At 37.7% G+C, this 25,901-nt stretch overlaps 1 protein-coding gene across 5 annotated transcripts in view; it reads left to right on the forward strand.

Moving 5' to 3' along the window:
- ERBB4 (erb-b2 receptor tyrosine kinase 4) overlaps positions 1-25,901 on the forward strand; it is a 904,250-nt gene that overhangs the window by 679,867 nt on the left and 198,482 nt on the right. For all 5 annotated transcript variants that reach the window (XR_015795175.1, XM_088135586.1, XM_088135588.1 and 2 more), the window contains exons 12-15: positions 5,712-5,911; positions 16,185-16,317; positions 21,213-21,306; positions 21,922-22,076. Coding sequence is in view for 4 of the 5 variants with exons in the window: in XM_088135586.1 (XP_087991712.1) it covers positions 5,712-5,911; positions 16,185-16,317; positions 21,213-21,306; positions 21,922-22,076 (582 nt within the window). In the remaining variant the exon portion in view is untranslated. The remainder of the gene's footprint in view (positions 1-5,711; positions 5,912-16,184; positions 16,318-21,212; positions 21,307-21,921; positions 22,077-25,901) is intronic.

Genomic DNA, 25,901 nt, shown 5'->3' on the forward strand with positions numbered 1-25,901 from the left:
AATGAACCATACCAAAGGCTTTGTATGTTTATCTTTATCCAAAAGGGAGTATTCAGAAAGCAGTTTGGAATATGATCTGTAATTGCTAATTCATCACAATAACTACAAAATATTCATGTTCCCAAGTGTATTTTGAACCCATTTTATTTTGGGTTATGCAAAGACAACTGTTTTAATGGTTTGAATTTAAATAAGTAAATTTTACTCAAGTTCCTAATATTAATGTCTGTACAGAAGATCTTCAAAAGAACAATGCAATATAATATTTATCATGAAGTTCAGTATAAACTGATAGATTCTCTCTTAATCTTGAAAACAAAGAAATCTGGACAATCATCCTGGAAATTGCCAGTTTAGGATAAGTGTTTTTCAAGAGAGATGGTGTAAGATGTAAAACTTGGGCTTATATTAGAATTAGAATTGGAGAAGATGGAATTTGCAGAACGCACTTCCGTAATATATTATACAGTGTGGATTTCAATATGCTTTCATTACCAACATTTTTATGGAAGAATGAAAAGTGTCCTTCTACTAGCAAGAGAGACGTAGGGTAAAGATAAACATTAGAATGGTGTCAAAGTAGTCAAAATATGTACTTCAATTTCATCATGTTATAAGATATTTCAGTTTGCTGCTCTACTGTTATTAGTTGTTGCCATTGGTTGCTGTGTAAGTTGACAGTTTTTTGTGTTTTGGAAAATAGGAGAATATTTTGATAGATGATTGAGATGTTTGTACCACATTATAGAGTATGAAACTTATAATAGCTTACATGTTTCATTTTTTCAAAACATGTGCGGATATGAAATCTGACATGGAAAAAGCATTGCTTTAGGGGAAAGAAAATCCCACCAAAACAGAAGGAGCTTGAACCAATGTATCAATATGATGTATATTGTGACCCTATTGGACAAAATATAACTAATCACGTGTAGTAATGTGAACAACAGTGATTACAAGTAGTACTGAACATTTAGACATTTCAATTATAATCTAAAGTTGGGTTTTGATTTTTATCTAGAAGAGCTGGAAAATACTTATTTTTTTATTTTATTTTTTAAAAAGAATCTAGCAAAATGAAAGCCAGAATTTAGATTCACTAATGTTCTACTTGGAAAAATTGCATAGTTATCTCCATTTTACACAGCTTGATGGTTTCCTTGACGTTAAGAAAATGACTGCCCAGAAGGGTAAAACTCATAAGCAAAAAAGAAGGCTATCTACACAGAAATAATAAATTTGCTTCCATTTTTACACAAATAATATGAATGTGGCCTCCGTTGGATAAGGCCCTCTTACATTAAGCAAGACGTTATCATTTCCTCCCTTGATCATGTTAATATCACTTATGCTTTTCATGATGTTTCTTTTCCTTTCCTTATTATTGAAAACAATGGTACAGGAATAATACTATATAATTTGCATGACAATTGCTCAGAATATGGTATAATTCAGTTCTCCCTTCACAATTGTTCTTAGGTTGGTCAGTCACCCTCCTGGCCATCTTCTTATGCATGGTGAGGGTTCCCTATTATTTTTTTCCAAACTACACATTGGTACATGATATGTGAACATGGCCATAACTTAAATTGGGCAAACATGTATATAAAATTCCAATGTGAGTAGTTGGAAATGGAGTATGTACATCCAACATGGATGCCCCTAACCCTAAGTCAAACATGCAACAAATATGCAACAACGGGACAGGAAAGCTGACTTAATTGTCCCTCTGTGCACTGCAAACCCAGTCAGTGTTTCAGATTTCTAACCTATGTTTTCAAACATAAGGTTTGTTATTTAGTTTTGTTAGAACAAGCGTAATACAGTTCAGAGACAGTTTGGTGCAGCGGTTAAAAATGCTGGATTAGAAGCCAGTAGACTATGAGTTCTAGTCCTGACTTAGGCATGAAAGTCAGCTGAGTAACTTGGGCCAGACACTCTCTCAGCCCTAGAGAGAAGGTACTGGCAAGCCACTTCCAAAAATGTTGCCATGAAAATTGCATGGACCTGTTCCTGTAATCACTAAGTCAGAGTTTACTTGATGGACCATAACAATAGCAACAACAGCAATGCAGTTTAGCTTGTTCCCTCTGAGAAATGGCAGAATGAAGATGGCTTCATGAAAAGCAGAGCTGACAACCGTGGCAGAATGAACAGCTGGTGAGTAGAGCGGCTCTTCGATAATTCCTCTCCAGACAAGGAGAGAGCTTGAGATCACCCACAAGTGCTCCAGAAATCTGCTCCTCATGAGGAGACCACAAGACAGCAGTTTCCAGCAAGTTTAGAGCTCTGGGAGATGAGGGAAGAGCCATCTTATTCAAACCGCAGTCGGGGCCTTTGAAAGGACACTAAGTTCACATAGAGTACATCCTTTTCTAATCACTTTTGGAAATTGTTTGTTAACTGCTTTTCATCTATTAGGAACCTTTGGATTGACAGGTTTTATAGCACCAAGTGAGTTTCCTTTAATCCTTGCGAAAGAAGTTTTAAATACAAGTTTAAGGACTTAAAAAACTTTGTTTTGGAATAAACAGCCAAACGTTGATTTTAGAAAGTTACAGATGGACTAAGGGTCCAGATAAATTTGAAATAAGATTTTGGAATTAATTATAAAGAATGTGTCTGTTTTGAATTCTTTAAAAAAAAAAAAAAGATAAGACTTTAAAAATTGGTCACTAGAGGGAACTAGAAGGAACTAAAGATTACAATTAAATGAGAAGAACACTCAAACTCAACTTACAGAATGAAGCAAACTATTTTAACATTGGGCAAATAGAAGACTATTTTTGAACAATTGACCCAGAAGTTAATTTTAAGAATGTCTGCCTCTGTAGATAGACTGTGTTTAAAAGATGTTAACAAGAACAAGTTTTACCTGACAAGATTGAGACTGATTTGAAAGTAGATTTAAAAATGACAGGCTACAAGAGACATGGAAAAAGATGTTACACTGGACATACAAAAGAAACTAGCTGATGTTTTAATAATTAAAAGGGATATAGAAATAACAAACCAAGAGAGTGACTTGGATAATCTTTCTATATTGGGTTTACGAAAGAAGCTTGTTAAAGTTTCAAAGAATTTTGTGAGAAGGGACAAATTAAAAATGAAATTAAAATGAAAAGAAATCAAGTTCTAGGACATTATTTGAAGGGACTAAAAATCAAGATTGTTAGAAGTAAAAGGAAGGAATATAAAGTTGGTTTATTTGATCAAGGTTAAAATAGATACGTTGTTATCTCTGGTAATCCTTAATGGACTTTTGTTGACATCAGGACTGAAATGATGAGGCTTTATGGATTTGTTTATAGATAAGAGATGGGATATGGGAAGAAGAGATCATTTGTTATATTTTAAGAGAAAGTGATAAGTTACTAAAATTGTTTATACTTGTGATGAAGGGGGAAGTCACTTTATATATTTCTTTTTCTTTTTCTTTACTATATTCTTATTTCTCTTTCTTCTTTTCTTGCCTGCACCTTCTATTTTTTTTCTTTTTCTTTTTCTTTTCTTTTTCTTTTTTTAGTCTGTATTAATGGTTATTTTTGTAATTGCAGTCTTTAATAAAATTAGTATTAAAAAAAAAGAATGATCTTAGAAAATTAACAGGGACAAGCTGAATCCGGGGGCGGGGGGGATGTAAAGGCACCTTATAAATCTGAAGTCCAGATTGAGAAACGTCCTGCTTATCGCAGAGCGAGTGGAATTATTTTTAAGGGTAGAAATGGTAGTATTTTGCCTCCTTGTTGTTTAGTCGTTAAGTCGTGTCCGATTCTTCGTGACCCCATGAACCATATTGCGCCAGGCCTTCCTGTCCTTCACTGCCTCCCTGAGTTTGCTCAGTTTCATGCTCATTGCTTCAGTGATGCTATCTAACCATCTCATCCTCTGCCGTCCTCTTCTCCTTTTGCCTTCAATCTTTCCCAGCATCAGGGTCTTCTCCAAAGAGATCTCTCTTCGCATTAGGTGACCAAAATATCTGAGCTTGAGCTTCATTATCGATCCTTCCAATGAGCAATCAGGGTTGATTTCCTTTAAGATTGACTGGTTTGACCTCCTAGCAGTCCAGGGGACTCTCAAGAGACTTCTCCAGCACCACAGTTCAAAGGCATCAATTCTTCGGCGCTCGGCCTTTTTTATGGTCCAGCTCTCACAGCCATACATTACTACTGGAAAAACCATAGCTTTGACTATGCGGATCTTTGTCGGCAAGGTGACGTCTCTGCTTTTTAATATGCTATCTAGGCTTGCCATAGCTTTCCTCCCAAGGAGCAAGCGTCTTTTAATTTCATGGCTGCAGTCTCCGTCTGCGGTGATCTTGGAGCCCAAATAAATGAAGTCTGTTACTGCTTCCATTTCTACCCCTTCTATTTGCCAGGAATTGATGGGTCCAGATGCCATGATCTTAGTTTTTTTAATGTTGAGTTTCAAGCCAGCTTTTGCACTCTCCTCTTTCACCCTCATCAAGAGGCTCTCCTAGGGTCTCCTTTTTGCCATTTTGCCTCCTAGGGTCTTCTTATTCCTCTTGTCACCTAAAAAACCAGTATCAGGACTTTTTAGGCTTTCAAAAATTAGATCCATCCTCTTCTTGTGAACCTGCAACCTCCATTTATGTCACTTGTGGTCCTCCAGCTAGTCAGGAAGGCAAGTTGTGGCTACTAATCCTGGAAAGGTCTACAGCTATGGAAATGATTAGATAACGGAAGAAACTCCATTCTGGTCTTTAAATTGTGCTAAAACTGAAACACTAACCCTTTTGATTTTTAGATGATGTGCTAAAATGTATGTAGGTTGGATGTCTAAATTTTCCATAGTGGGAAACAAAGTATTTTTTGTAACACATTTCACTTTTATTCATTTTTTCATCTTGGAGCACATCTTGGTACAGCCAACCACACTCACAGAGAACCTAAAGACTGTAAGGTTAGCAGTTGCAGGCTTCCTTACCGCACTGTCTTGAGATGCAGTGATAAAATGAAAAGGGCCATTCAAGTCAGAGTAGTAAAGGAGAAACAAAACCAAAAAAGCATTATTGGTTCAGGTCCTATTGGAGATGCTCATCTGTAACACTGGTAACATTGTTGACTACCAGAGAAGCACTCATAATGGTAGAAGTAGTTTACAATCAATTTCATATGGAATCATACGGAAAAGCAATGCATTCTGGTCACCAATAGGTACCCACTGCAGTAATTTAATGATAGTACAGTAATGGCTCTTTTTGGCTCTTCCTCATGATTGTGGCAAAAACTGCAGATTTCACTTCATGTTCTGCATGAACAAGCAGCATGATTCTGAACTTAGTTGTGTTCCTGCACATGCTAGTCCAGGGACAACTCTGTAATTTGAAAAAGCTGTAGCTAATGCTTGCATTAATTAGCTTGCTATATTTTTTAACATTTGAATAAATCAGTCATGCTTGATAATGATGATATTTTTTCAATTATGGTTCAGGGGAAGCATATTTGATTTAGCTCAGACCTCTGGATGGTTGCTTTTTATAAAGCTGCTTCTTGAGCACCTTGAGTATCTGTGACTTTGGGTAGTATTTCCTGCTAGGACTGAAGGGGGTAAAAAATGGAGAGCAGGGACCTAAATTAAACTGCTTTTCCATTCTTTTAGCTCCAGGTTCTTAAAATAACAGGACAAGTTTCCAGTGCACATATGTGCAATGCATTGATTTGCTGTTTCCTTCTTGTTCCTTTTTCCAGTGGTCTTTCTTTGCTTATTCTCAAGCAGCAAGGAATTAGATCTCTCCAGTTCCAGTCCCTGAAGCACATCAGTGCTGGGAACGTCTACATAACCGACAACAGTAACTTGTGCTACTATCATACCATCAACTGGACCAGCCTCTTCAGCTCTCCCAACCAGAAGACCGTCATCCACAGAAATAAGGGGGCTGAGAACTGCAGTAAGTATTGTGGTCATGGTTGATGAACTAAATTTCTCTCTGTGTGTGTGTGGTGTTTAAAATTAGAAAACAGAGATTTGCTACCTTGTGAAACAAGAAATCATCTAGAACACTTGCACAGATGTTCAATATTATATTTGTGGGATGTATTGGAAGTTCCTTAATAAACTTCCTTTTTTAAAAATATTCATGGGGATGAGGACAGTGAAGCCTGGTTTGCTGAATAAATGTTCAATGCTTTGTAAGAGCACTTCCTAAGAACAGGGATTTATATTCCGATCAGCCTTGATTAATAGCTTTCCTGTCCCCTTTGAAAACAGACTTTACCTGAATGCAGAGCAGAGATCTTCCTCTGCCTGGTGGCCACCCGAACTGCTACAGCGCATGTGAAGGAGGATGCTGCATGTATTATGTGGCTCTGAAATCTTTGCCGTCACTTTCACACCGTCACAAAACCTGTTTTGCTCTGTTTTAAATGGGGAGAAGTAAAGAAGGAGGCCTTTTCTCCTAACTCTCTGCCCAGTGCAAATATAATTTCCATTTCCCTAAAAAGTGCCCTGAAAGTATTAAGCATTTTTTCAGGTCCACTCCAAAGACTAAGAAAGTTCTTCCCCGTCTTCACCCATTTGCTCTTACTTCATTTATTTTGGAAGCAGCTGCTCAAAATGATTTACAAAATGCAAAAGAAATAAGTACAATAAAATCTATGAACAGCTAAAGGCAGCAATTAAACACACACTTATACACACAAGGCTAGCCCTTCCTAATAGAGTCAAATCCTCATTTCCAAACAGGACAGATGACAAGTAACGGTGCATAAGCTCTGTGGGGCCACTGACATCTGCAGAGCTACCATGGGGTGAGCCCCTTCCAGTCTTAAAACGCCAGAGGAACACAGCAGCTGATCTCCCCAGAGATCCAGGGGAAGGGTCACAAAGAAAGCAGGTAGGGCTTTCAGAGTGACAATCAGGCCCCTGAACTGTACTCGGAAATGAACTGGTAGCCAGTGTAGCCAATTTTATAAGATTCTGGCCACTCCAAGAAAATGGCTGTGCCCTTAGTGAATAATGCCAGCAATACTACTGCTTGCCAGTTAAGGCTTAAGATTGTCAGTCACTCTGAGCCTGGACTGGGCGGCACAAGAAGCAGTGAGTGACCCGCTACAGGCCTTCTGATGCCAGCCGTGTATATGCATAAGTCCCAGGGAACCCTGCTAGGGCACCTTCAGCCAAGCAGCTGCCTCCACATTCTAGGTGTTAGCACCTGCTATAATTATAGTCTTTGCCACTGAAGGATTAGAAGGGTTATTCATTGTAGCCTCGATGGGATCTACACTGGGGATTCACAGATCCTTTTCTTAAATTAGCTGCCTACTGCTTTGCTGGAAACAGTTGTTCAAAGGGCACAGTATAGGGGTGAATGCTTCAGAGATTTTCACCAGAAATAGAGAGACAACATTTTATTTGCCAGCACATAGATACAATAAGGCCTTATTCTTTTTTTTGATGATATGATCCTCCTCACTGTCCTTTGACCTGCCTCAGATCTGCAATTTCCTCTCTGATTTCTGTGCAGATTCTCTGCCTCTAAGATAATGGCCTGGACAGTTTGGGAGTGGGGATGGGTTAGAAATTTGGAATGTTAATTTCAAGGTACAAGAGAGCAACTTTTTATACACTAAGGATTCTCATCTATGGCAGTTTCCCATTAACATTGCAATAGCATCTTTTGGGCTTAGGGGTGGAGAAAGGGGTTAGTTTCAGGGTCTACAGTTTCCCAACTGTTTGAAACCTTTCATCCCATTTCTGCTTGAGTTTGAAAATCTTTTATTGAAAAGTCAGCATATTTTTGTATTACTGGTTTTGTAGTATACATAACACTGCCCTCCAGTGTTATTTTCGCACCAATCCTGTAAGGCAGATTAGGCAGGGAAATAGTGACCTAGTGACCTCCAGCTTTGGCTGATCTGATCTCCTGAACACTATTTCATCATCAGCGCCATTCCTTACTATGGCCAAGGGCCAGAGATGTTAAACATTGGTAAAGATAGTAAAATAAAATAGAATAAAACATTAGATGACATTGAGGTGGTCAACAAATAAACTGAGTTATAACTATGGGAGACCTTGCATTAGTTAGTGCCTTATTTTCACTGCTGCTGTACAGTATTTTGCTACAATCTGGGTTATAGGGGATTTGAAGTCTTATAAAAGTAAACTCATTTAAAAGTTATCTGTTCTTCTTATTTACATCTGAAGAAGTGGACAGGGTTATCCGTGGAGTAGGCTTTGCCATCTGTGGGCTTGGCCAGTGCTCCTTCTGGCTAGTAAGTGCTACCAGAGAAATGATGAAGAACTGGGAGATGGTGAGTGTGTGGTTGAGAGAGGGGTTGATGAATTTACCTTGAAAGATGATATGGTATGCCTCCTCCTCAAGAAGCCCTCACTCAAGTTATCCATTTTAGATAACTGTTGTCCCTCATCCAACCTCCCCCCTTTTAAGTATGTTTTAGAGGAGGTGGAGGATAGCAACCACAGAAATCATGGATGAAATGGATTATCTGGATCTCTTCTAGTCAGGGTTCAGGTCTGGGCATGGGACATAAACTGTATTGGTTGCACCCAATTCAAGATGTTAGTTATCATGTGCATGTTCCTTTATCTCTTGAGTTTCTTTATATTCGGGAGCATCTATTCCAGGTGGAGTCTGCCCACCCAATACATTTTTGCCAAGAGGGAGCACTGGAGGTTTTTGCCCCCTTGGGGGAGGGGCCTGGATAATGACCTTTTTGGTTACAGCCCCTCACTTTGGGACAGCTTGCCTTCTGAGGTTAGAATGGTCCCTGCTCTGGGTTCACAACCCAGAAGAAACTTCTTTGTTTGTTTTTATTTTTTTTCTTCCGTTGAGCTAGCTATTTTCCCCTGAGCTAGCTATTTTTCCCTGTGGGAGGACATACAGCAGGAGAATTGTCCAATGAGAGGACATGCTATCCTCTGTCTGGACTGAGTATCTTGCAAGCTATTGCAAAACTATCTCAATCCAGAGGGGATTTGTAAATATTATATTACTTACTTCTCCATGAACTGGATGGAAAATTTTATGACACTATCTTCATTCAACTCTAGTTTGATTGAAAATTCCAAGTACTGAATGTGGGAACTGATGTATGCTAAGTGTTTGACCTACCTCTGAACATGCAGTTTTTCCTTGTTACGAATTGTGCAATTCAGTGATCTGAAAAGAAATAACTTGAATTTGTGGAGAAAAAAAAATCCATCAATACTTTTTGCTTCCTTGTTTTAATTAAACTTCAAAGTGCAAAGTTTCCACAGGTGGGCCATTTGGATGTAAATTAATTTTGCAAATCCATACCTTGACCCTATTCTTTTAAAGGAAGAAAATCTGGATAGGGGAATTTCATCATGAATACTCTTTAGCATTTCTTTGGTGTCAACAATATTGTGCATGGGAGACAATACAAAATAAGCTCAGTACTCAGTAGGAAGATTTCTCAATTGGAGGACTCATTAGATGAGTCTAAAGTTAGCTTCCATCAAAGCTTTTCCCAGGTAGTACAAGAAAACTCACAATTACTTGCTGTGTCTAGCTAATAATCTTTTCATGAATTCTCTCTTGATTTATAAATTTGTGTACATATGCTTCATTTTTATGTACTGAAAGAGATGGTCCCAACTCTAAGCAAAATAAACTATGATTCAGAAAAATATGTAGCTTTCTCCTCAACTATTGGGAAAAATATATTAGTGTTAATAGGGACGAATTAAACAGGACCTAAGTGCTTTGTAGTGCTTCATCATTTCTGTTTTGGAGAACCTCAGCATTTTCATAAACACCTTCAGTCAGTTAAATTTATAAATCTTTGCAGCCTAATTGACTGTATTCCTGCTTGTTTAATTAACTGAGTAATATTGTTGTGGAACTTCCTTTAATAAAAGAGACTGACAAGCTAAGCTAAGATTTTTAATGAAATATTATTCACAGGTTTATGTAGGGGTTTTTTGTGTGTGTGTGGTCTTACTTGGGGAAAAAAGTTTCCCTAGTTTAATTTTCAGATGTATTTAAAGAACTTCATAGAAACATTGTAAAAAAGTATATAAGATATTGCTATATGTACAAAACATTTTATAATTTAGGCTATTAAACGATTCTGTGGCAGTAACAACACAATCCAATCAGAGGAAACTGATTTCACTAGGGCTTACTCCTGAGTCTCCAAATAAGAACTTGGATCCTTGAAGTCTACTTGAAATTATTTAGATTGTTGTGGGTATTATCTCACCATTTTTACAAACAATATGTGGCACAATGTTCTCCTAATGTAAGCTAGCTAACAGTGAATGTAAATGGCCTAAGGTTATTTATCTGTGTGGGTGGGGAGTTGCATTTCTGCTTTCCCAAGATACCTAATACAGTCTTCTAAATGTGACAATTTGCTAAATTAGGAGAGAGTTTTTTTCTTAAGCTATACAACCCAAGCCTTATCCACTCTCCTGTTAGGCATTTTCTGCTGTTTTGTGCTTCACTCCCTTGGCTGGAACAGAATTCATTGTGGTGCCCACTTTGAATACAGCAAAGTTTCTGCCCACATCCATTAGAGTAGATGAGAAACATATACTGTATGAAGTATTTAATATTTGTAATGATCCGATCCATATGTGACTCTTTTATGTATGCATGTATGTCTGTGCATATTGCCTCATCTAGCAATCATAGGTGGCTTCATCATAAAACTAGTACACATTATGCAAAGTCATAAACACATCACAAATAAAGACATCAACCAAAAAGTTTCCAATTCCCTAGGTGAGCAATTACATCTTCCACTTCACAGACTCTCTGAAAAAGTACTATCTTCCTAAATGATTGATAGGGAAGAAAGCAGTGAGGCTATTCTAGAGAAAGGGACCTATGGTGAAGAATGCCACCCTGTGCTTCTGCACCCTTAACATCTCACGGGAAATCCACAGCATAACATCTCAGCACATGCATATGGGGTAAGCAAATTCTATCTGGTTCAGATAATGCTGAAGGTACCAAGGATCCAAGCCATAGAAGGCTTTATAGGTAATCACCAGCACCTAGAATTGGACTCCAAATTCTACTGGTAGCAAATTGAGTACCTACAGAATTAATGTTTCTTTGCTATATTAACTTTCACTGGTATACAAGAAGTCAGATGCATTTTGTACTAGTTGTATCTTCCAGGTCACAACTCCATGTAAAGCATATTTCAATTATTAAGTTAATAAGCTGTGTTACAGTTGCCAGAACTTCCTGGCTCAGGAAAGGACTCAACTGGTGTACCACCCAAAGCTAGGGAAAGACCCTTCTGGGCAGGGTCACTACTGTTATTTCCACAGGAGTCATGAATCCAGGAAGACCTCCAGATTGTGGATCTGCTCTCTCTGGAATAGCTCCACTCTATCCCAAGCTAAACATGGAGCCAGACTGTAGCTCTATCTTGCTGGGATTCATCCTAAGCCTATTCTATCTAATCCAATCCCAATAGGCACCAGTTCAAGACTTTCACACATTCCCTATTAGCCCAGGATAGAAATGTATAGCTAGGCATCATCAGTGTACTGATAATCTCTCAACCTCCCCCAGTGATTTTATGTAGATGTTGATCAAAATGAGGGAGAGGGCCCAAGCCCTGAGGTACCCCACATTGGAGTGCCAGGAGCTCCCTCAAATGTTCAGACACAGCCAAGTTTGGAAAAAAAGAAAATCAAAATGCAGAGAGAGAGAGAAAGTGCCTATTTTTAAAATTTACTGATTTTGCACATCCTTGTGCAAATGAGGAAGATCTCAATAAACCAGAAATACTAGCTGGTTTGTTGATTCATCTACAGTATATCTATCAAAAGGAGGAAATAGCTTGTGGTTTTCTATAAGAAATCTGGCCCAGTGGGGATAGTATGGTGACTTGAAATAGATACCTTGCATATAGGAGATAGTTAAGCAGGCACTGTTAAGTGGCTCACCATTAAGATGCTGCTTAGTCAAATGCCAATTCCGCCAAGATAAAGAGGCAAGAAGTGTAGTCCAACCCATCTGGAGGGCTCAGACTAGGGGAAGCTGACGTGCAGAATAAAATGATGAACAAAGTCATAATTAGTAGTAGCCAATGATTTATATGCTAGCCACTTCCCTGGTTTATTTACAAGCTGAATTTTTTTTTGCTTTACATACTTCATTTTTATTTCTATTTGTCTTACTGTTAACATAGATCATCGTCATTGTAAAAGCTTGATTTGTTGAGAAATACTTATCTTCTCTGGAAATTTCTTTAATTCTTCTCTTCTCTTTATTTCATATAAAATGGCTTGTGTTTTCTCTTGACTTTTCTTTTTAAGTTCACTATTATGTTGTATAAAATAAGTTCTAATAAAAGCTTTACTTGCATCCCAAACCATTCTTAAATCAATGCCTTTACCTAAATTAGTAAAAAAAAATCTTTTAATTTCTTTTTACAATCCTCCACTATTGCTTCTTTCTGTAGCAGCATTTTGTTTAGTCTCCATCTAAAAGAATTAGATTTTCTTTTATAAACCAAACTCAGAGGATATAATCAGAAAAAGTATTTGGTTATATCTCTACTTTAGAAACTTTAGTAGCTAAGTTCTTTCAAATCCAAATCATGTCTATTCTTGAAAAGGATCTATGTCTTTCAGAAAAACAAGGCATACTCTCTTGAATTGACATTATTCTGTCTCCATATATCAACTAGCCCTAAATTGTTCATCAAATCAAAGAAAACATTTGGCAATCTGCCTTGAGTGATTTTAATATTTTTCTCAGAAGTTCTGTCCAATTGTGGGGAGATCCCTCCATTGCAATCCCCCATCAAACACCAATTTTCATAAGAGAAACCTATTAATCTCCCCAGAAATAATTTATAAAACAATACTCTGTCTCATTTGGGGCATAAATTCCCCAGTATCAAAGTCAGTGAGTTCACTGATTTGAGGAATGCAATAGCGCATTTTCACTATTTTCTTTAAAATGAGCACATTCAGTTTTTTACTGATTGAGAAGTTACCACATTGCTTCACTGCCCATCTTGCAAGAGGGTGACAGCAGCCGCTTCTGCAAGACGTTTGCTGGGGCAAAGGCAGGCCCTCCTGGGCTTTTGGCCCTCTGGGGAACTGCCTGACTTGCCTTTACGGTATGTTCAATGGATACATTAAATACATTTACCTTAGTCTGAGCCAGCTCTACCATTAGGCAAAGTGAGATGATTGCCTGAGACAGCACACTTTTGATACAATGACTGGACAGCCAGCTGATTTATTCTGTTAATGCTAGATAATAGAGGAGGTGCTAGGAGGATTTTTTGTTACATCTGCCAAAATTGGGTGGATAATATGCACCCAGAGTTAAATGGGGCAGTATTTGCTGCTTTGCCTCAGGCAACAAAATAATCTTAAGCCAGTCCTGACATAAAGTATCAGTGGTTTTGTGACTGATGTTCATCTGATATTATTCTGCCCGCTTACCTCCTTGCCTGATTAGTTCAGCTGATATTATTCTACCCACTTACCTCCTTGCCTGATTAGTTCTCCATTTGACAAGTGGTTGCCAAGCAAATAATCAAGTTTAATTTTGCAAAAGCTTGTCTTAAATCCATGTGCTTCATCTGAAGTGGCTTGTGGAGTAGGGGAGAGGCTGTGAGAATGGATTCTGAAAGCACATTACATTAGTGTAGTATTGCATTCTCAACCTGTAGTTTGCTTTTGTTATGGAGACTAATCAGGAAAAGACAACCTTTTCCCCCAGCAAGTCTTAGAAAACAGTGGGGACTTGTAGGGTGAAGATGATCCTTTTATGCCACTCAACGAGAACCACAAGTTCTTTAGAGACAGCAGGAATAACCTGAGAATTCAAGGAGAAGTCCTGTTTGGAGGCAAGGGACAGAATTTTTTTTTGTTTGTATTGGGGTTTGTTTTTCTTTTTAAAAACCTCAACTCTCCTAGTTCATCTTCAGTGTAAAAACACTACTCTTTGCTCCGTTTGTAGATTTTAAATTCTTTCCAGTGAAATACAGAAAAGCATACCAAGAAGAGTAGATATTGTAAGAGGAGAGCCATGTTAGCCATTAAGTTTATTAAAAAGTCATAATCTTTCATGAGCTATACTGTCGGTATAGCTCACAAAAGCTTGTGTGTTTTAATAAAATGTATTAGTCTGGAAAGGTGCTTACGGGCTTTTTCTGATTTATGAGAAGAGAAGAATATCCTCAGAAAATTGTGGTGATTGTGATCCTGTTTTTCACTTTGAAGATGGGGGAGAATGCTGGGGAGGATCTGGAGCTTGATTGCCTGCAGGACCATGATGCATGAAGTTCTAAGATCAAAGGAGAGGTGTTCCATTCTTTCCTTTGGATACATACTATTTTCTCCGGGATATTGTAAGGACATTGTAGCCTTGGAACTGTGGGAGAAACACTAAGACCTCCTAACCTCCAGATGCAATGTTATTCTCTGGGAAAGAGTAGGCATGCTTGAAAAATGCTCTTCAGCCATAGATGAGGCATGCTCATGGGATCAAAAGAGGCATTTGATGCTGTGCCAGCATCAGAGATCACAGCACAGTGATGAAAGAGCACGTTGAACTCAAGTAGGGCAAGAACAGCTATGTGAAAGTAATAATATGCTCAGGTGCACAATATGCTTGCATGACAGATGCTCAGTATCTTTGTTAATGAAGCACAGTCGGCCATTCCTTCTGGTGGCAGGAATATAGAGTTAAGGCTTCTCAACCAAGAGACATTTTAAACATGCAAAATGGTGTGATGGTCTGTGTTGAATAAGTAGCAACTTGCTACTGAATATTTCATCTTTTTCGAATGTTACTGAAGCATCTGAGTAGAGGAAAGGAATGTGAATGAGGATTTCTTTTCCAGACTAAATTGTAATCTGAATCTGAAAAAAATTGAATCTCACCCCCAATGAGTACTCATATCTCAGCCTGGGAAGTACCCCCCCCCCCCAATCACTTCTTCCTTTGCTTTCTAATTTTGAAGAATGGAAACTTTCTTTCTATATAGATTATTATTACTGTATACCAATAAATAAAATAATCAACAATTATTACCTCAGTGGCGATAAGAGAAGAGGAAGAATTTTGGACACCTTTATAATAATTTAATTCTCTTTTATGACTTTTAGTCTACCAGATTCCATCTGTTTCTTTAGTATTTCCACCTAAAAATTCTTCAGCAATATTTCTGAAACAGCATATGATGCCACTAATACATTCTTATTATCCAGGATGTTACAGTATGTTAATTCCAAGCCTTCTGCTCTCTAGAAATAAATGCTTTAGTTAAAGAAATTAGGAAATAACATTTCAATTAGTAGATCATTTCATGCCATATCAAATTTTAAACCATTTAAAATAATCACAGATTACATATCCCATTAAAAGTAAAACCTACACTGTCTCAGTTTTATAAGTTATCGGTATTAATAAGTAATAATCCTCTGAAGAGGTAGTTTCACATAATCTTTTTCTTGAAACTACTGCTGGTAATACCTACTGCTGAAGAATGGATATTGAAATTAATGGAATTGACCGAGATGGCGAAACTCACCGCTTTGCTCAAAGACAGGGCACTCTCTCACTTTGTCTCTAATTGGAAACCACTCTTAGACTTTTTGCTTGACACACAAAAAAATGCAACTTTGATTTTGAGATTTGCTGATTGATGTTATACTGTACTTATAGAAATATCTTGTACAAAACATATGCATTATCTAAACAGATTAATTTTTAGGAATCTTTCTGAATATTAGATTAAAAACTATTTTTATTACATAAATTTTTAGATATTAGAGTAAGAGGCGAATATATTCTCTATCTATTCCTGTACCAAGGAAAGTAGGAAGCTACTCTTTCTTTCTTATGACCCTCTTCTTCCTCCCCCTCTTTTTTTCTTTTTCCTTTTTTTCCCCCTTTCCTTTTTTCTTGATTTTTCTGTATTTTAACTTTTTTGGGAAACATAATAACATTTATATTAAGAGAAGCTACAACTGATAATAATCCAGTCACCATAAGGAGCACACTTCAGTGCACTGGCCCAAGAGCAACCTTTGTTAAAGCAGGAAGGAATTTCTCCTGTCAGTTCCTCCCATTTTTAATGTATGGATTTAAGTGATGGCGATAGAACTAAGCATTCTAAATTTGGATTTATATCTGCCATTTAGCACACAGTTTATTATAAATGATTGTGCCTGCTTTTATTTTGCAGCTGCAGAAGGGATGATATGCAGCCATTTGTGCTCAAAAAATGGATGCTGGGGGCCAGGGCCAGATCAGTGTTTATCATGTAAACACTTCATCAGAGGAAAAACCTGTGTAAAGTCTTGTCACCTTTATGAAGGGTAAGCCATTTTTCCCTGTAGGTTTTGTGTGTGCCTCTGTATCTGTGTGTGTTCATATAAATATGTTCATACTTTTGAAATTATTAATTTTAATGTTTTAGCAATAGATGTCTAGAAGAAGCCATCTGTCATGCAACAACTGGTAATCATGATTTGTGCTAGTCCAAAGTGTCTTTTATGGAAGAACGATGCAAAATAACCTAGCTAAGACAATTCAATAGCCAAGTCTGTGATTTGAAGAGTTACATATATGATTGTATGTAACTGGACTGGAGCATTGACTGGAGGGGATGGTAAGCTTGGCCACAAGGCAAAACAACTGGTCATTCTTTTGAAAGGGCAATAGTGACAGCAAGCTGGAACAAGGAAAAGGCTTGTCCAGTTGGCTGTGGAAGATTGAAAAGTAGCAACACTGTGTAAAAGGGCTGACTGATAGTTTAGATAAGAAATGTTGTGCAACAGGAGCAGAAGTTTGATATCTGCCAAAAGATATCCCAAACAAAGCCCCATAGAAATGTAAGGAACCAGAGAGGCCATCTAGTTCAGTCTCCTGTTCAGTGCATGTTTCCTTGTTTGTGGGGGGCGGGGGTGAAACATTTCAATCCAGCTTTAAGCCTAATTTGGGCCCACAACAATTTTGTTCACGTTAGTAAACTAGGCTGGGAACTAGGCAGTGGGGATACAGTTCTGCAGGATCTTTAAGGAGCTTTTGGTACCATTGGCTATAATATCCTTCTGGGTAGATTTATAGGAACAGAAGTTTTTTGACCTCTTGTCTATTGTCCTGTGGAATTCTACTGGGTTGAATTCTGTCTCCCTGCCCTGCCCCAAACATACACCAAGGAGTTTACTTACAAAGATTTACTTTGGACGCAGTTACAAGCAAAGGCAGGCAGGACGTGTGTGCAGGTGCATGCATGGAGCAACAAAGACCCAGTCCCTAGAGAGCTGGCTTGGAAAGAGTTCCAAACATCCAGAGTCCAAGGGGGGAAGCAGAAGCATACTCAGACCATGGTCCTCTTGAAAATGTAGTTTTGCAGATTCTTCTTATTCCTTTTGTCCTTGAATTTTTAGCTATTGTTGGTGGCCATGGGCATTTTTACCTAGCTGAGGGCAATTAACCAATGATGTCTAATTCTTGGGAATATAGGTCTGGCTTGTTTTATTCCAGATGGATCATTGCAATGCACTCTACACAGGGCTGCCTTTGAAGAAAATGTGGAAGCTAAAACTGGACCAGAATGCTGCAGCTCATTTATCATATACATTTGTCATATAGATGTCATATACAACTACATATACATATTTCAATTTCTTTCTAGTAGAAATCCAACTGCTGTTAGTGATCTCTGAGTTTAGGGTTAGGTTATGTGAAGACTTCTTCATGCTATTCAAGCCTGTTGATCTACTCAGGTCAACTTCAGAGCCCTCATGTGTGTTCCATTTGTATGGGATTAGAAAGAAGACCTTTTCAATATCTGCATTTAGGCACTGAAATACTCTTTTCTTCTACCTATCTCACTTCCTCACTGACAGTCTTATAGATATTGATAAGATCCTGCCTTTCTAGGACAGTCTTACTGTTTTTATCAGTTTCCGATTTTACCATTTCTTATTCTTCCTGATACGCATGTATGTGTGTGCATTTTTATTTTTTTTTAGGATGTGAAAATGCTGTACTTAACTACTATTTTGGTGTAAGGGCTGGAAGAGAGAGTCTCTACCCAAAAGATATATAAAAGAAATCCAAATTAGTATCTGGTAATCAAAACCAATTTCTTTGAAAGAGCTTTCTTTTCAGAATCTGTAGGAAAAAAAACCTTTTTACAAAATTTTACTAGCTATAATTTTAGCTGGCGTTCCTTCAGATATACAAGAACAGCTCCGCAAACAATAAAAGCCAATTATTGCAGAATAGAATTCCAAACAATCTTAATTTTATACTTCATGATTGTCCTACTTGGTTTTTCCTTTCTACCTCTGGTTCTCCATAAGCCAGGCACTCGCAGTTGCACCGTGGTGGCCACTCTCTTGCTGGTGGGGAGACAGGATGGATGAATGACAAACCATACATTCTTATCATAGTTCTTAAAAACTCTGAAGTGGCATTCCTTTCTGTCGTTCCCCACCTGGAGGATATGGAGTGCTTACCTTTAATAACGCGATAATATCTGTACATTGCAAAAGCCTGAGTAGAGATATTACTGTGTGGTGCCAGTCAGCTGATAGGAATTCTCAGTGGTTGTTTGGAGTGAGGACAAAGCTGGACATCTCTCCCTGACAGTACAAAGCAAAGGGACTGCAGATGGGGACAATGTATAGGTGACAAACCATGTGAAATCAGAAAGACCTGCCATATAGGCAAGCTCTGTAGTGCTGTGGTTCCTGGGAGGAACCAGAAAGTAAAGAAGGGTAGAACCCACTTTCCCTGTTCGGAGGGCAGAAGGGCCACAGACCAAGAGTTATGTGTAAAACCTTTATGTAACCTGAAGCTGAGAGAAACAGTAACTCTGCCAATTTGGAAACAAGTCAGATGTACTCCAAGAAAGCCATGCTGACAAAATGCCAGGTTGAAGTTAAATTACAGCATGGCATTTTGTGAAACCATTGCATGTGAACAAATTATACTTCTGTTAAGAATTTTTCTTTTCCAATAAAATAATGTCATCAGTAGTCAACATCATAACTAATGAAGTTCACAATAGTACCACACAAACAACCACTGCATATACCTTTCCATTTCTGCAGAATAATTGGAAGCAGGGATTTTGGTGATGCCATTATTAAATAACTGAGCATTGGAAATCCTTGCCAATCTACATCAAACTTCGCAGAGAATTATCCATACCTACCAGATACTGCTCAGAGACAAGGTGGCTAAAGTCCATTGATACTCAGGGACGAAAGTAGATAGCTTCCGATTATATACCAACTGCCCTACAGCTTTTAAAGCCAAGGCTGTCTGTCAAATGTTGCTGTCAGACCTGTATCTAGAAAGATTTCAGAGCATTGGAAATAGTTCAGTCAAATGTTTTAAGAACTGCATTTCATGTCCCTGAAATCAGCTATGGCTTCCTTTGCGTGTGAGCTTCTCGTCTTTATTTTTGACTTCAGCAAATCCTTTTGACTGTGCCCCTGCTATTCTTGGAATATTTTCCTCCACCTTCATCCTGAAGGAAACATATTGGAAATGATATTCAAAACTGAGGATTCTCAGAGCAATCTGAGACTAGCCTTGGGTTTTCAAAGGGCTATAGCTAAAGTGGGGCAGCAGGTATTGGATACAGACCACCAAAAAGACTTTAGTATAATCCTGACTGTCTTCTTGAAAGGATCTAGCAGAGGGATCTGACAGCCCTTTATTTAATGATGCCTCTGGATGGCATCAAAGATCATTCTCCTTAGTCATGGGAAATTCAGCAATATACCCAGATCAGAATAGATTTGTCCATGTAAAGTTGAGGAAATAGAGATATCTGGGTCTTGATTATTATGCTGCTCCTTTTATATGGACTTCCTCTTTGACCTAATAATACCCTTTCTAATCAGATATAATAGTAAAATAGAGAATCATTAGGATGTCCTTCTATTATCAGATCAATCCTCAATTAATACACTGAAGTTTGCTAAATCTTCTTCTATCACCATCTCCATATGTGGTCAAATGTCAAATACGTTAGTAATAATTTTAATAATGTAATCTTGATTTCTTTGCCAATACTAGGATATTAATGTAGGATACTGTTTTTAAACCCTGTTGTGCTGAACTTTAATCTTATCTAAATTGGTCTATGGCTCTTTATAAAAACTAATCTATACTAGATGTTCTCCCCACAGTAACAAATTACTTCAATTGCGAAGGCACCAGACCTGAAAGTTGTTATACTTCTTGATCTTTCCATAATGTTGGATTTCTGAGGTCAAGAAAATGTTGGGCTATGTTAGATTCCCTGCCTAGAATTGATTATAGTTCCCATTTTACCAGCAGACTCAGTGGGACAAGTAGTAGGAACTCTAGCATCTCAACTATATGATTCTTTTCATCAGATTGTCTTTAACAACTAGATAGCTAATAGACCACAACAGCTCTGAATGCTGAGTCAGTAGGTTATATGCACGCCTGGTGTTCTGCACAACCTCTGCAATTATTCCCAGGATGAAAGAACAGGAAATGATCATCCAAATGCTGTTCCCACTAATAACACCACTTTAACAGTGATAACTGTTTTAGCTTCCAAATATATGATTTATATGGCTTCAGCTTCCTCATTATTTCTGTGCAAGCAGCATTTTAAGATGTTTTCTTTCTTTCTTTCTTTCTTTCTTTCTTTCTTTCTTTCTTTCTTTCTTTCTTTCTTTCTTTCTTTCTTTCTTTCTTTCTTTCTTTCTTTCTTTCTCAAAGGAATAATTTGTTAGAGGTCTTTCAACTGTACCAAGAAAGTCATCACAGATGTAGTTCCATGAAATAGAAGAAACTGTAGTGGTTAAAATTAGTTCAGAGATGTATAAAATATGTCCCCTTATTTCAAAAGATGTGTTTTTCCATCTCCAGAATATTGCATGTTTGTATAAACAGTATCAAGTATTTTAGTATCCTTGTTTGTAGAAACAGCAAGTAAAACTCAGCAGTGCATTCACATGCAGATTGTATACACTGTTTTCTATAAAATATATAACTCCATTCTGAAATTCTTGGCTAACTTGTGTAAGCATTTGCATGTTCATCCAGGATTTGGGGATGGGGATGGGGAAGCCATTTGAAAATGATCAAAGAGAAGGCATAGTTGGTGGGTTAAGCACCTTTGCTAGCAGAATAACAATAATGTCAGAAACTGAAGTTGCTCCATGATTCTGTCAACCTTCTACTATTTCTAAATTGCTTATTATTTCCCCAGGGAATACAGGGAGTTTGCAAATGGTTCAGTTTGTGTGGAATGTGATCCGCAGTGTGAGAAGATGGATGGAAACAGAGTTACATGTATGGGGCCTGTAAGTACAATTCAGATGTAGCAAGATTATGGCATAGAAATAACTAGTACACACATTCTTTGGAATTCCATAGTCCATGTTGCTACTTCCAAATTGCTAGTTGCAAATTCCAAAATATAAGCTTTTTTTTCCCTTTTATCCTTTCTTCCTTTATAAATTTTATTTATTTGTTAGGTTTATATCACTTTCTTCCCTGATCTCAAGGCAATGTACAATGCACTCTTTCCTCTTAATTTTCCCTGCAATTACAAACTTGTGAGTTCGGTTAGGCTGAGAGAAGATGACTGTCCCAAAGTCACTGTGTAAACTTATTTGGCTCACTGTGCATCTGAGCCTAAGTGTCTCTGGTCCTGGTTCTAACCTTAGTGGCTACACTGTGCTGGAGCTACGCATGTTCCCATGAAGGTTTTGCTGGCCTGCAAAGAAATACAAATATAATCTAATAAAGTATAACCATTATCTCCCTTTGCAAAAGCCCCAACATAAATCTTAAGGCAATGTGAATAGTGCAGCCTGTGTCAAATATTACACCTATCTGAAGTTGCTTCGTAACTCTTGGGGATCTCCAAACTGAGATAGAGATGTGGACATTCTATGGTTCTTCTTTCTGTGTAGGGACCAGATCATTGTACCAAATGCTTCCATTTTAAAGATGGCCCCAACTGTGTTGAAAAATGCCCTGATGGTGTACAAGGGACAAACAGCTTCATATTCAAGTATGCTGATGAGGATCGTGAATGTCATTCTTGTCACCCAAACTGTACCCAAGGGTAAGTTTATACTTACAAATGTTAAAAAAAAATCATTGCTATATGTGATATTTTAAATACATTTTGCTGCACCACTTAATCCCTGATGAATAAAGTGATTTGTCCAGAACCCTGTTTACAGATTGTATTTTTAGCCCCACGTCTTTTAGTATCTCTCTATGGATGGCACAAGCTAAGATGATAATGGACCAATAACTTTATTGCAATACTCTCTCAGGATCTGAGTTACCATGCTCTTAACAGTCTCTTTTCTCTCTTTTGCCCGAATCGGGAAAATGGGCAAAAAACAAAAACAAAGAGTACCTGTGCTAAAAGAAAAAAAAGTAAAATTATGTCTGTATATATAATACTGCATGTAGAGAACATGAGAGGCTACATGTGAGCAGGCATGCTTATAAGTATGTTTGTGTGTGTTTGCCTCAGCATTTGAGAATGCTGCCCTCCCCTTACCGTTCTCATCCTTTTTGTGTTCAGCTGGGAGATATGAAGGTGAGGTAGTCTTGCCTTCACTAGAATGATAGTGCCCCTTTCCATGTGACTCTAATGAAGAAAACTCTTAGATTGCATTAATGGTTGAATTCATGTTTGCTACCTTCAGACCTCTGGCTGAATGCATGGAGTATAGGTAGGGTAAGGTGTGCTGCCTTGCTCTTTACATCAACTTTAAGTGTCTCACATGTGAAGGTGAGGGTTGCAGTTGATCTTTTATCTCTCTGTATCTGTGTAATGTATGTACAAATGATGATAATTTTCTAATAGAATAGAGCAGTGTTTCTCAATCTTGGCAACTTTAAGACATGTGGACTTCAACTCCCAGAATTCTACAGCCAGCATGCTGGCTGGAGAATTCTGGGAGTTGAAGTCCACATGTCTTAAAGTTGCCAAGATTGAGAAACACTGGAATAGAGGATTTTAAAGAGGTAAATGGACTGAATTTCTGTTTTTGCTTATGTTAGCATAAAATGCAATGCAAACCAGGCCTAATTCAGTGTGGCACCAAAGGAAGTCAGCTGGCACAGGGATACCTTCTCTTCCATCCTATTGTATTGTCAAACCTCAAGATTTGGAGGCTGAGGTTAGTGTTAAGAGGGAGAGAAAATTACCCCCCTCTTTTTGCTAATACTAGCAAAACCTCTTAATTGGATTCCACACATCAACTATGATATATAAATAGTAAGTAGAAATTAATCCATAAAAAATAGAAGCTCCAATTTGGAAGGAACCGTTAAACGCATTTCTAGTACTCCAGTCAACTTCCTCTGAATTGGTTTAAAAAGGATTTCTATGAATCTTTCTGACACCTGGATATAAGGTGAGGTCTGATCAAAGCAGAATAGAGTGGAATGATTTCCCATGAATTGGAAATTATATTTCTGTTAATGTAGCCTAAAATAAATGTGTGTGCTTTGGAGCCAGTTCATAGTTTTGGCTCCTATTAAATTTGCAATCAAGTGCTATTCCAAGAACTTTTTAACATGTACTGTTACCAAGTATTCCCAATCCAATAGCTGTGCATTTGATTTTTGTTTCATAAGTGAAAAACTTTGTACTTATCCCTGTTAAATTTAATTCTGTTACCATCAGCCCAGTTTTCCAATATATCATCCACCAGTTTTGTATTACCTACAAATTTGATGAGCATTCCCTCCACCTATTCATCCAAATCATTAATGAAAATGTTGAAGAGTAGATGAACCAGGACTGCTCATTGAAGCACCCCATTCAGTCACTCTTTCCAATTTGAAGAGGAATTATCAATGAATGTTCCATGAGCATAATTTTCAAGCCAGTTTTTAATCCACATAGTTGTGATGCCATCCAATCCACAGTGGATAATAAACATGTCATGGAGTACTTTGTCAAATATTTTGCTGAAGTCCTGAGCAGCCCCAGTCTCAGTGCTGCCCCAGTGGCAAGTTAAAATCCCCAAGGACTGTAAGCTTTGGAACAGCAGTGGCAGCAGCAGCTTCGCTTGCTCCCTTGACAAATTGACAAAATTCATGCAGACCTCTGGTAATTACTACACTGTGTTCAAGGTGCTTCCATATTAGTCTTTTTATTATCCACTCCAGAATCTTCCTAAGTCTGGATGCCAGACTGACGGAGTCTGTAGTTTGCTGAATCTTTATCACTTTTTGAAGATAAGGACAACATTTGCTCTCCTCCAGTCATTTGGCAATTTGTCAGTTCTCCAGAATTATTTGGGGAAAATATATAAGGGTGTAGCCACACCATCAGCCAGTTCTTTCAGTATTTTAGGATGCAATCCATCTGGTCTTAAACTAATTCAAAGTAAAGATAGGGTACATGAACATGGTTAAAAGTCTCAAGGTTCAATGTTTCCCTGTCATCCTGCTCTTCACAGTTTCCTAACAGAACACCTAGGTTTGTTAGACCAGACTGAAAGAAGAAGAGTTTTGATTGTTAGACCAGATTAAAAGAAGAAGAGAAGAGTAAATATTGAGTATCTCTGCCTTTCCTGTGATATTTGCTGTATTAGCATTTTGCTGTTTTCGTTGAGCAGCCAATATATTGATCCTTTTCTTTTCCTTTCCTTCTGAATATATCCCCAAAGCCCTTTTTGCCAATGGTTTCCTGACACCAGCGCTACAGTGTCAGGTGATCTGTCTATGGTCTTCCATCACAACCTGGCACTTCTTCCTTTTCCTGTATGTGGTTTTCAGATCTTCACTAAGCTTTTTATTTAGCCACACTGGTTTTGCTTTCCTTCATTTTTCTGTTCACTAGAATTATTTTCAATTCTGCTTTTAATATCTCCTTTTTAAGAGGTATATTTTCCAAAAAGCTTGAACTTTCTTTATGATTCTCATCAATCCTCTTCTCTAACTTCTCCTACCATGCATTATATTGCTGTGTTTTTTAATTCTCACCCTTTTTTAAAGTCCAAGATACATGTTTGAATATCTTCAGTTTTAGTTTCTCTTAACATCAAGAACTCCAGTGTTACATCGTTACCTTCCCCCAGTTTTCCTACTACTTCTACATGATCAGCTAATTCTAATTCCTACAGTTAGGAAAGTCTAATTAGTGCTGGTTAGAATGTCTTTATAAAGACAATGAAATATCTATACCTGTATTATTTTTTCCTTCAGCTACAGCACCATATTAATTGAATAAAGTGTCACCAAAATAGAAAACCATTATATCTGGCAACCAACATAATCTGCAAAGGTTTTGCTTTTAGGCATCTGTGATTACATTTCCGCTTCAGTTCTTATGATACATGACTTGTGTTTAACACTTTTCTCCTAAATCTATTAAAATGGCTCTTGTTTTCTGTGAATGCCCCTTGTGCGGAAGCATTCCCAATGCTCCTTATGATGAAAGTTGGCACAGATACAGGATCTCATTCATATTTATTTAAGATCCTTCTCCTTGGTTCTGATTACCATGTTTTGGCATTAATGTTCACAGAGCAGATGTCATGAGACACTATTTAAAACAAAGTACCCTTTTCCAGAAGACTTCAATGGAATACATTTCAAAGGATAATGATGATGCTTGAAGAACCAAGCCCTTTTGTAAGAGTACTTTCTGAATGAATCATTTTTTAAAAAACACTACTAGACTTGCTGAATTTGATCCGGGTATCAGCCAAATGTGTTGATTAGAAAATGCCACACAAATAATTCAGTCAGTGTTAGTGTAATGCTTAGAAGTGTGCTTTGATTTCACTGGAAGTCAGAACCTTTCTAAAACAGTCCTGAAAATGACCTGCAAGTTCTGACTATTGTGAATTCTTTTTCAAAGTACAGGTCAAGAAAGCTAGAGGAGTTGTAGTCTCTTGTATTCTCTGGAAGCTTT

Source organism: Python bivittatus, unplaced genomic scaffold (genome assembly GCF_059951505.1).
Source record: "Python bivittatus isolate LINGU-HERP-01145 unplaced genomic scaffold, Pbiv_v1 ctg000200_np1212, whole genome shotgun sequence".
Lineage (NCBI taxonomy): Eukaryota > Metazoa > Chordata > Lepidosauria > Squamata > Pythonidae > Python > Python bivittatus.